General features: G+C 42.2%; 1 protein-coding gene across 3 annotated transcripts in view; it reads left to right on the top strand.

Annotated features, from left to right (window-relative positions):
- The first annotated feature begins 8420 nt into the window (after positions 1-8420).
- Positions 8421-12873, top strand: part of mdy (diacylglycerol O-acyltransferase) — a 114466-nt gene continuing 110013 nt past the window's right edge. The window contains exon 1 of one of the 3 annotated variants that reach the window (XM_076532828.1): positions 8421-9062. In XM_076532828.1, the coding sequence (XP_076388943.1) occupies positions 8944-9062 (119 nt within the window). In that variant the 5' untranslated portion in view covers positions 8421-8943. The remainder of the gene's footprint in view (positions 9063-12873) is intronic. The other 2 variants (XM_076532827.1, XM_003704346.3) reach the window with 2 other exon arrangements.

The raw sequence follows: 12873 nt of genomic DNA, 5'->3' as shown, positions 1-12873 counted from the left end.
CTCCTTCAAATTCAGCAGAGGATCGCAATCTTCCTCCGTGTACGCTCGACCGTTTCGTTCGAACGTATACACTTTTTTTTGCTTTTTGTTTCGATCCGAAAGAGAATAAAAGAATTTACTGCGAATCCACTTCCTTCGAAGCCTCTCATAATTCTTTTATTGTCCCGTTAGGTTAGGTTAAAGTTATAGTATATTCTCTCAATTATTAATACGGTTTACTTTTAGTGAGCCACGTTTAAAGTATCTAAAACTTTTTGACACATAGAAAATTTGACATTTTTTATCGCACGAAGTAAAAATCAGCTAGAGAAGATTGTACACGTTTTTCCGGCAAGATACTCCGAAGGAAATTGATTATACCGAATTAACGGGTGTCAACGTCGTATCAAGGAAATTGTGCGATGAGGAACAACGAATGTAGGTGTGCAGAACGCAGCTACGTAAGTAATAACGGGAGATGTTGAGCAGGGCGACGTGGCGCATACGCTCTGTCTATTAGCATACAATTATCTTTATGCTTCTTTTATGATTCATATTTAGTGCCAGTTTCGCCCGGTTTTCGCTTCGTCGGCCAGCACGGCAGCGCAGCTTCAAGTTTGCAACTTTTACGATCACGCTTGTTTCTAAACTTAACGTTCGCCGTTTCACCTCTTATCATCGTTTCTCGGTGCAGCCGTAGCGTTCTTGCTAAAACGTGCCTTTGCAAATATCCCCGTCGCCAACCCCCTTTGGGAAAAAGCCCGAAAATTTGTTGTCGTACGTGCTGAAAATCTGCAACAACTATCGATTTCCCTTCTGCTCTTATTCCTTTTGTTCCAACGATATTGCTTTGGGAAAAGCACTTTTTGAAAAAGATTAACTTTTGAGTTACGGTTTTAAAATGAACCTGTATTGAGTCTGAAGAAAGGTGATGGTGGTTGCAAATTTTTCTCGCAAGAAAAAAGAGCAAAATAATAAAGACCGATAACGAGGAGGCAGCGTTCTCCTATCTCCGTTTTGTACGGTCCATATGGGTGTGATCATGGTTCCAATGGCCCCGCCATTGCTATCCGACTACGACTGACCATTAATTTAATTAATGCAAATCCATTTGCAGCTGCACGCGAACCAACCATTTCCCGCCTTTATTTTGCGCCATTTAGACTTTATTTTTGACGGAGTTCGCCATAGCCACACGGAACTGTATCCTCGTCAATTTTTGTTTAGTTCCGCCGTTATTTCGACCTCGTTTACATTTTCGTTGCATCGTTTATGGAACTTCCTCTTCCGCGTTTCGATATTGAATTCAGTAAGTGTTTAATGCAACGCTTGCGAACCTTTCGTATTCCGTAATGTAATATAGTAAACTGGTGCGATATCAAAGGTCGACGTTTCGCGTATGACAAATGCAATCGCAAATTCTACTTTGAACGTTACATCGCGACGAATTATATTTTGTTCCAAATACCGACGTCGAAAATAATACGAATTTTCGTGTAATATGAAGTTAATTGAACTTTTTATCGTGAAATTCGGGTTATTCCTTCCGTTTTGCATTGATCAGTAAATTGCTGAATTGTTTCTGGTCTGAGTTCACGTATGGCGTACGCGATGCAGATTACAGCAATTCGAAGCTCGAAGTTTCAATTATTTACGCGATTCGACAAAACATCCGCTCGATACCTGTTATCGGCACTGTAAATTTCATGTACACGCATATCCTGGAGGGATGAACGGTTATTATGAACGGAGGAGCTATCGAGGAGACATGCATTATGCACAACTTCTCCAGAAGTCCGTCCCAAGCATCTAATCTTGCCCTTTGACCCTTCTCCCCGCAGCATTTAACCCATATACCCGTCCGAACATCGGGAAATCTCCGTAAAGCCGATTAGTAGTCAGAGCACGTCCGTTATTAGCCATTCGGCCGGATGTGGTCTAAAACTACTGAAATCAAACTTTCCCGGTGTAAACGATCTTGCGGGCTAATTTATACAACCCCTTCAATCACACAGCCAGCCTATATCCATCGTCCTGCATAACGTGAAAACAGAAAATTAACCTATCAATCGAGCTGACCCTGAGCTTGAGAATCGCGTGATTTATAATAATATTAAAATGTATCGCTGCAGGGCTGAATTGGACCAAGGTCGATCGAGTTTAATTATCTGATTGCTCCTTCGTTAAATTATATCGCTAAGAATGTAAATGAAACGTGGCACAAATTTACGGAATGACCCCAGCGGAAAGAAATTACTCCAAACTACGGTCGCGAACTTACGAGATTTATTTTGGTCCCGGTTTCCGCGGCTGAGTTTACACGCAATCCTGTAGCGGTTGATTGCATCTCTAATTGCTCGACGGCAATCTCCGTATGCAATGCACGTGAAGTTTGTTTTAATATTAATTTCTTATCGTTGATCTTGCCTGGGCAACATTATATTCAGCGGGTATCACCGGTCTCACCTTCCATGCCGTGCAAACATACTCTGAGAACTAGTCGGTTGAATATCTTGCGATCTCTACGAAGCAGGAAGGTGTAAGTACCGTGTTAGTCTTTGGGGTTACGTCGCTGCTCGCAGAGCTAACTAATAGCCTCTTAGCCTCGGCTTAGGGAGGATCATGCTACAGCCAGCCGCACCCTCCTTCGTTACCAGACTCAGACCACACACCCTCAGCCTTCGGTGCAATCCTTAATCCGTGCTGGGGCCTGCAAACAACCGATCTGTTTCTACAGACCAGACCATGGATTAACAATAATGATCGATTGCTTTCTATCTCGTCTTTTTCTCTCTCGAAGCGATTTATATTTGCGTCACAGTAGGAACAGTCTGGTGAGGATTACTCACCAATTAACTGCGGAATTTTTCGAAATCCCTCCAGGGATGCGAAATTAAAATCGAACAACGGTGCACGCGTCGAACGCGGGTCAACCTATTATGAACTTTACAAAAAGAGTATCGTGAAAGGACTACGTTTTTATTCGGCAAAAATGAACAATTCGATAACGTCAACTACACTGAAATAAAGCTTTTGATTGACGCGAAAACACACCGAACGCAGTTAATTGGTTCAGGCATTTCTATTTGAGAGCGTTTGCGTTAGTTCAGCTACTTTTGTTAATTTAGCGAATTTATGCATCTTGAAATTAGAACAACGCACAGTATGGCACCTACTCTAGGTGCAGTAAAGACATTGAACCTGAAGGTTAATACACGTGGCATTTCGAGTCTGATTACAAGGTTCTTTAGTAATTGAACTTTTGTCCCATCTTTGCCGGGACAAAAGCTTGCATGTTTTTGCAGTTGATTAAGGTCGCGTGCAGTCTCATTTTAATTTTCATTTTCATAAACAAGCGAACGTAATAAATTCTCGCTGGGTGCGAGTTGGAGATTTCCATCCGTGGAAATGTTGTTATTGTGTGAACAAATGAAGCTGTTACCGAAGGACTTTCGTGGAGTTTACATTTGTCCCGAAGCCGAGTCAGACCGAAGGAGATTTGCCCCGCTATAGTTCAGTCAAGAGAACACCTCTATACTTGTTTCGCCATCAGCCAACTCTCCACGAAAATTCGATCGTTGGATTTGCGGTTCCGTTCTATATGCGCTTATGTATTTTTCAAATCCCTCGTGGATAGCGGAAAACCTTTTCCTTTTGTTCCTTGAATATCGCTTGCTCGTTCGCTCGGCAAATATGTATGTTCGTATATGTATCGAAAACTCATAAAAATACCGAGATACCGACGGAGATTCATTTATTCGGTACAACCACTCATTTTTACAATTACGTAAACGTTCCTGTCATGTATATGCAAATCGCCAGCGGCTCGATGCGGTACACTGTGAAACTTTTACGTAGGCTAATAGGAACATGTAAAAACTTAGAACGTCGAGGAAGATATGCAAATTTAAGCAAATATGTATTTAATTTCTCAAAATCAAAATAGAGGGTAGTTTCTTCTTTTCCGATGTTAAGATAAATTATACGACAGACGAATAAACGAATGGGATTGCGAGTATGAAGCGTATGGGTTTTTCACGTAGTTTGGCTTTCGTGAAAAACTGCTCGCGAAATCCCGATTGGGCGTGACTGGGTCTAATTTATTTAGTAGCTCGAAGGAGAGAGACAAGTTCTGGCGCGACTCGACGTTACCGGTCCCATTGTATCGGCAGGTTTTCACCGCTTTGAAATATTGCCGTCCTGTGGACTTGTTCGGACCTCTGCCGCGAACCTGGCGGACTCGAATTAATTCCACGAAGAAACAACTGTCCGCTCGCGCTGTCTCGAAATTCGTAGGAGAACTCAATTTGCTGGGAAATAAATTCTATCTGCCAGTGAATTCTAACGCGAGCTCTGAGCCAAGTAGATTCATCCTCGTTTTTCTTGTTTGGAGTTTAATCAATGAGGCTTTTAAACTTGGAGTTCGGGATAGACGAAAACCGGCGATAACAAGCTGCTCTGCTGCAATATTTCGTGTCGTGTTTCTATAAATTCGTGACGTGAAAGAGAATTACAAATCGTTGCTATCGTGTCAATGAGCACTTAGTTGCAGTTGCGATTTTAATGAGAGATTAAAATAGAATGCTGAATATTATTCGACGTAGTTAAAAATGTATAAATGTATCGTGTATAGGAATATACAATTAATGTCTTTGATGCAGTGTTATTTCGTGAAAGCGACTCGGTGTTCGTCTCGAGTTCCCCGACAGACGAGAGTATAGATCCATGGAAAACTTAGATAGCACGTGCCACGTGCATCGTGAATGCAAAGCGCGAATCTCGCGTACAGTCGATGATCGAGTGCTGACGGAGGTTTACAGGACAAGGAGGCAATAATATAGGAACGAGAATGGTTCGACCAATATTACTAAAGTTTCCGCGACCGTTCTTCGACCGCTAAAGTTTAACCGATTCCCTTTTCCGACGACTGATACACGAATGAAAAGGAAAGAGAAATGGTACTCGATGCTCGATGGAATTCAGACAAGTTCGAACGTTGACCGATGTCCGGAGTTTCCGCAACTCCGCGAAAACGACGCTTTCCCTCGAACTTCACGCATTTTCAGATTTAAGCGATTTAACCAGCCATTTCGTGCAACGATCAACGATAATCTCGAAGCGAAAGGTTCCGTTACAAAATTCTCGTGATCGGGGTTTCAAACGCTATCGTTACGATCGGTTAATGCATAAGCAGAGATCTTATCGCTAAACCCCTTTTTTTACTTCTGCACAGGCACGTGTGTGACGTTTAATCACGCGACATCATCGAGCACGTAATCGATCGTGAACGCTCGTAGCGAGTATTTTTACGAACGATCGCGTCGATGTCCGCGAATGTCGGATCACTAAATACCCAGATAACGCGATCATACGACAGGAAACGTACGCTTCTTTGTCGTCCGTATCGTTGAAACTTCGCAAAAATTACGAGCACCGGTTAAGGTTATTCGATGACGGTTAACGTTCCAGCAAAACGACCATTCGTTCGTTGGTCCGATAAAAATCACGTTTCGCCACGGCTGAATTGCTCCTTCCCTTTTCCCTCGGGCATTAGCGCGAAACATGCTCCTACGAAAGATAAAGCTTCTATTTTTTTCGCGACTCGACGAGCAGTGCGATTTAAAAGGTATCGGAGATATTCCGCGAGATCATCTAGATTCGTAAGCAGGTTTTGAAAATTTAGAATCGTAGAATGAAATGTAAGACTCTGAGCATACGAAGCTAAGATCTTTTAGCAGAAATCCTAATTCGGTAATGACGCATATAGCGGCGGTGTCAAGGAACGCGCTGCTCGTGAACGTTGCCGTAACGAGTGTCATTCGAGCTGCACAATTTTCCGTTCTCTTTTATTGCCGGTCGTCGCGTGCCAGAATTTTTCTAAATCAGGAAATAGCACCCGGGGATATTAGATCCTGTGGACGGTGCAAAGTGGCCAGCGAAATGGGTCTTGCTAGCATAAGCGCGGCTACGAATCGTACAAACTCGCAGCTCCGAGTCGGCAGATGTCTATGGAGATCCTGGCGACGTGTAACCACGTATGTATATGTGGAGTAACGGTGGCTGCCAGCGTACCCGGTAATATCTGTGGTCGGCCATAAAGGGAGTTCGTAAACGACTGGTACGGCTTTCCTGCGCCTGTATTTTGTCTCCTACCGTGATACAACCAGTCAGAATGTGTGCCCGTGCACCGGCAGAGGTGCTCGCTGGAAAACGACGTGAAACGGAGAATGAATATAGACTTTGCTTCGTGCTGTTCATACGCGTGGACGTGCTCACGCCAGTTTTCGCGAAGCTGTTCTCTTTCGTTTCTGAAATGCTGGGCGAAATTGGCTGCGAATGAACCGACCACTCCGTGATCGTTTTAGTTACTTCGTGAAATCGGATATTCGTATTTTAGTCTAATGGTAATTAAATAAAGTTAAAAGTAACGCTATCGTTTTTGTGATTTTAACTATATGTAATTCTAGTGCAAGTGACGTACAAACAGATATCTATAATTCATGTGTTATTTAAAAACTTTAGAGTATACAGTTCGAAAGGTAAATTCTGTCTCATAAACAGTTTCTTACAGTAACGTCACACTTACGCCATGAATGTTCATAGGAACGTCTTCTTTGAAAGGTAGTAAATGTCGCTCGTTAATCATCTTTCCTTCGCACGTGTCTCGTTTTTCACCGATGCTCGACGATTCTCGACCAGCGGTTCAAAGAGCTGTATAATTGACGGACGAAATTGTCTCACGTGTTTGAACTCGGATTTATTTACTTCCAAACTTTTGAGCGGTAGATGAAGTTTCCAGTTCCGCCGTGCATACGAGTTTGCGACAAACCGAATCGAACTTTCAGTCAGCAGACTCCCTGAGAAAAGCTTGCGACATCGAAAGTCTTAATGGATATTTTGACAGGATAATTGCCGTGTAGCGGAGTCTCGTTAAATCGTTAATGGTTTTTCCATGTTTTCACGCGGAAAATATTAGCTGCTCGAAGGGTAGAAAAAGCCATCATATCGGGTATGGTAATTAAAAATCTGTTATGATTGATAACGTGTATGTAGATGATTTGTGCACGTGCATAGAGTTTCTGTTCCTCGCGTGATTTCATGAGAATCTTTCATTTTTTACGCAGAAAAAAGGCGTTCTCGGTCGTGTCTTTTATAGAAATATATTTCCATACATTAACCAGGCACGGCGATTCCGTTTTATCGATCGCGGCGCTTACAGCGTTCGAGTGCCATTAAACGATACATCATTGGACTTCTTCGATCGTGAAACATAGGTGAGAAAGTTACATTTTATTGCGGTTCGTATCGTGTACGAAAGTGCCATCAAATTGTAACTACCATTGTAAAATACAATGTTTCGACCCGTTAAGCCGGATTACGATGCCCGGTAATTACCGATTTTAATTGCATGCTGCATCCGTTGTTATTTCGAACGGATCTGAAAACGAACGCAGCACGGCTCGGTACATTGACCTAACGTTTTAAAACCGACATTTTCCCCGGAAGATTATAAGCAATTACGTAATTATGCACTTAACTTTGAAGCATCAAGAGCTACGGGAGCAGCTTCTTTTCACGGCAAAAAGCACGAGAACCGAACACTTGCGAAGACCGTTGAAGCGCGTTTATGTTTAAAGTTGAAACCTTGAAGCGTGAAGTGGTTAAATTAACGTTAACAGTCGAAGCACGATTACTTAGCACGTTTAATGAATCGTGTCACGACCGACAAAGAAGCAATTGTTACCTCGAACGACGGAAAAATGTAATAACGTGCTAACAGATTGCGTTTCGTTCACGGTAAGTCTGGTTATTTAATTCGACTGGGATGTATAGCATACGTTGCGTAATAAAATTATTTATAATATAAAAAGCCGATATTTAAATTTAGCATCTTGTATAATTAGCTTGATTTTAATAACCGTATAATTACTGTCGTAATTTTTCATTATTTTTCCAAAATCAATTCATGATATCTGAATAACCCCTAATTAAACTCTGGTAGATGAATGTATTATAAAAATGTAAGTAGAGCGTCAAAGATAATAAAGTCTAGACATTTGCGATTCAAGTAAACGCAAAAACAAACGCATTGAATATTCCTTACCCTCATTTCCATACGCGATTAACGATTTAGTATTACTATTTATTGAACAACATCCATCATAATGAGATTATTACCGCGTTACGTGATGTAGTATTCATTACGGTCTGACAAAGAAATAACAATCAGGCTATAAACGATTAGACTGACAGTACTCATTAGGAACGCAATTTTTATGTAACTTAGTAAATAAGCAATTACGATAACACAGGATAAAAACATTTTATTCGATAGATTTGTCAACAGTGAATGCTGTGTTATTTCGTACATCCGGAAGCCGAGTGCATTCCATTAGAGAGTATTAGAAGTACATTTCAAAGTATTGCCAAACGTTTCAGAACGCTTGCATAACGCGCCGAAAGAAAGTAAGAAAACACGCGCGCCCTCTGTGCCGAAAATAGCCGATGTGGCGGTCGGGCTTGAAACGGTACCACATAAAATCGTGAGTTACGGTTGGCAACGATGTCATCGTTATCTATAAAAGTTGGAGATAAACACGGCCGTAGCCTGAGGATACGGTAACCGATAGAAGCCGGTAGTATGATCGTGGCTGTCTGTCTGTAAACACTGTCGCGTGTTCTATGCCGTTAAATACCACCGCGTAAAGGTCACATCAGTCTAAAGGCGCGACTTCTATCAGGCGGACAGTTGATAGCATCGATCGATCGATAAATCGTTAACGCGTCGAGGAAAGTAAAAGTCCAGTTCGATCGTGCAACTCTGCTCGTTTTTTGTCGGTCGCGCGACCGCGAACTGAGTGCCGGCCCGGTGTCTGGCGCGTCGTTCGTGTGTGCCGTGTTTGTGTGTGGGTGCGCGTTGTACGGTGTGGAGTGCGCGTGCCACTCGTCTCTCCTCGACGGAACATGACGGCAGAACATGAAAACGACACGAGGGTCAGGCTAAGGAGGACCAAAAGCGTCACTAGGGCCGAGGAGATCCAAAAAGCCGAAATGATGGTGCGCAGATCGCAGCCTGACAAACCGTGAGTCTTTTTATCCGATTATGGATGGGATTCTCCGTCTCACCGTCACTGCTTGTCTTACGGATTATCGATTTGCGATTCGCACTTTTATTAGTGGGCAGGGAATATCGATATGGGTAAACGGTGAGGAGGTGTGATCGAAATTCGCGAGAATCCGTGCAAAGAGAAAGAAATTTTGTGGCTGCTCCACAACGGTCCGACGTAACACAGACGACTTTGCGCGACAACGCGCATGCGTGTTCCGCTTTAGATCGAGCGCAACCGTGAACACGTGATATCCCCTTCTTTATACGGAGCATTCCTCTTCTCGTTTTAACCTGTGGTTCTCCGTGCCGTTCTGGACGAGTCACCATAATCAATGCGGAGGTCAGTCGGTAGTGTCGTGCTCTTGGATTTGCTACGGATCGTTTCATAACACTTTCCATGTCGTATTTGATTAATTTGTTTTGAAATACATCTGTAAGACCTTATCGGTTTCAAAGATGTCAGAATGATCGATAATATCCTCGCTTTTGCATAAGACCGATAGGACCTTGGACTTATGTCAAATTTACATCCGAGAAACTGGTACCTATTTATGGAACCATGAAGCCTAGTCCATATTACAGAAATAAATAACCTAAGCTTTCTTACAAAGCCTTGCACCCCTTTCTCTACTCCCATATATCGAGATATATCAATTTGCCATATCAAAATTATCTTAATCTGACATCTGAACGTTTCCAACTTCTGTCAATGTCATTCTGATTATTCAAAACTCCGGTACTTGAAATTTCATTATTCAATGGTTAAGGTCCATTATTGTCGTCTGTTACCAGAGATAATATTGAACACTCGTGTGACTAGTATTCATAAGACGGATACCTGGAAGTAAATTTTTATTCGAAACGATCAACGAAGATGGTTTTAATAAAGTTATCAAACGATTGCGCGATAAAGGATCAGTTTTATAGCAACGAGCGTCACTATGCCCAATATTTGCTCCGAGAGGATCGTTCTAGGAGCCGAAGGTGTGGATGAATGGAGCAAAGTTCATTCACGGAAATGGTCATGGATAACAGACAATTGAATGCAACTCGAGTGCTCGTCGTGGAAGGGAAAACTTTCTTAACGAGTCGTTCTACGTTTCTAATGGAACTGCACGTCAAGAAAACGCGGCTAGATAATTCGTTCGCAGCGATGGCATAATTGTATATTGAGTTTCTGTTCGACGTTCTACCCTGGTCGGTCCTTTGCTACAAAGTAGCGAAGAAACTTATCTCGAGGAGAGGCTCGCGATAACGCGACACTGATACTCAAGCTTTGTGCTTAAAAACAATGGAGACGACGACCGAAGTTTCATATAAAGTTGCAACGAGGCGGGTGACAATTAAGCGTTTCAATTTTACGATCAATAAGATGGCCATTTCGAGCACGCGACAGAGATTTATGCTACGTTTAACTAAATAACGTGTATGTTCAGCGATTCGATCCTTCTTAGCGCGAGTCTTAATTGCATGCTGATATTTCAAGGATTTATCTTAGATGAACAACGCTTATTTGCAGCAAAGGCTATCAGCAAAATTACCGTGTTTAATAACACTCTTCGTGGCAAATAAATATTACGTTTGACGATTCAGCACATTTTGTAGCCTTGTCTGCGATTAGTCATAATTAGGAGAAAAATGAACACGTTTATTTTACGCTTGTACAACGTCCGCTTGTTTTGCGTGCCATGTGTACCTTTCTGATAGTTTAATGCGAGTTTGCGAATCACCTGGTATATTGTGGATTACGAGGAAAGCAGAGAGCACTGCGACGCGAACTTACAGGCCGTTAATAATCCTGAAATAATGCTCGCTTTTCTTTGCTCGGAAGATTATATGTACACGGAATTCTATCATGTTTGGCCGATAACGTTGTTGGTTTATGCGCTGAATCGTCTTAAGATATATTTGCACGCTATTAGATTAGAGTTTGCTGATATATAAATAGCAGTATATCAAGCTTAATCGCAACTTGGTTCCGTTACACAAACGGAAAGTTGTCCGGCTGCAAACTTGACAGTTTTATTGCGACCTGCATTATTTGCATGTAGATATCATTGTCACTTATTTGTTTCGTTATTAACACTACGATAGGGTGTATCGATGACCGTCATCTAAAACGCGAGACACGAAAAAGCAATTTAAATAACTATTCCCGGTTCGTTATTTCGTAACACCAAGTACAGGCAACTCGAAATAAATTTAGTACATTGTTTTAATAAATTGGATAGACTGTTGACGCGAAACAATGGTTAACTACGGACCACGCTCGATATCGAATGCTGCGAGGTTCGTTGCGGGTTACGTTCCACCAACAGATTCTACTAATTAACCGATCAAACGCTCAAAAACCACACTCACGGTCGGATCACATCGGTGTGCTTTGAGTAACATTAATCGGAACAATGCCGGTTGCGTATTGTCTTTGTCATAATTACAGAATCATCCCCTTGGGTAGAGCAAAGCAAAACACATACCGACTGCTCGATGTAATTAACGATTCCTGTTCTGTCTGTCTTCGCGGGAACTTTGCGTAATTAATTCTTTTTCTCCCTCAAGCTTTGTAATCATCGAGAAACGAGCCACACCACCAGCCTTTGAATTACGATCATTGCGTTACGCGATGCTCGAAGTTTCGGCTGTTATATCGTCGTTCGTTGGTATTGGAACACTTGGCGAATTTCTTCAACCCTTCTAATTTGATGATTTCGCGTACTAAAACGAAATCGAGCACAGAGGGGTAATTTCCATATCTTGGAACTTTGATGTGGGGAATCTGGAATTCGACTTTGGGATGAGGCAACATGGGGTTGTGGGAATTTGGGGACGTGAAGATTTATCCCTTAGGGACTTTGAGAGATAGAGATTTTGGGACGTAGAAAGATAGGAATGTAGAAGTTTTGGAACTTAGAAATTTCATGATATAAGAAATTCGAGATATTGGAACTTTGAGCTATGGAGACTTTGAACTTCGAAATTTTTGAGTGTAAAGATATCTGATCATAGTGACTTTGCTACATAAGAACTTTGAAATAGTACGATTGCGGAAGATAAAAAATTTGGGACATAGACTTTGGAGCAAAGACTTTTGGACGTAGGACCACAACTGTGTAGCTTGAGAGTATAAAACCTTGAGACATAGGAACTTTGGAACGACATTGATTAACTGAAATTATCAAGTGATCGTGATAACGTAGAGCAATTAAAACGTGGGCAGTATCCGGCAGCGACTGATTAGTTCAATCACCTCTCGACATCGAACTGCTTCATTCTTCCATTTTTTCCGGCGCCTTCTGAAATCGCTGACGGGTGCTGAGTCACGTGTTGGTCGGCCTGTTTGCTGTAGCGTGTCTTTAATTAAAATGTTAATTTCAGTGACGAGGCAGGAATCCGGATGGTTAGAACCGCGGGTAGATTAGCACGATAACAGAATACATCGTGGAGGGAAATATTTGCGGTGATTCGTACGCGTTTCGCGACGGATGAAGCATCATAAATTCATGATTGGTTTACGGCATATCCAATTCGAAGCGCGGATCCCGTGTTGCAATCGGAATCGCTAATCAAAGAATGCTCGGTCGTTCGTGAAAGTACCGGGCGAAAGCTAACTCGCGTTAATATTTCTCCGTAAACAAAAAGGAGATCGGAAGAGGGCACCGGACGGGGGGCAAATTCTATTTGTCCAGATTTATGAAGTTCCGCCTGGCTTTAATATCCATTCGCCGACGGGGAGAAAAAAAAATTTAATCAAGTTTCCCCACTACTTCGACCCTCCGGTTTAATCG

The sequence above is a fragment of the Megachile rotundata genome, chromosome 6 (assembly GCF_050947335.1).
Source record: "Megachile rotundata isolate GNS110a chromosome 6, iyMegRotu1, whole genome shotgun sequence".
Classification (NCBI taxonomy): Eukaryota; Metazoa; Arthropoda; class Insecta; order Hymenoptera; family Megachilidae; genus Megachile; species Megachile rotundata.
This window is presented reverse-complemented; position numbering and strand designations above follow the sequence as displayed.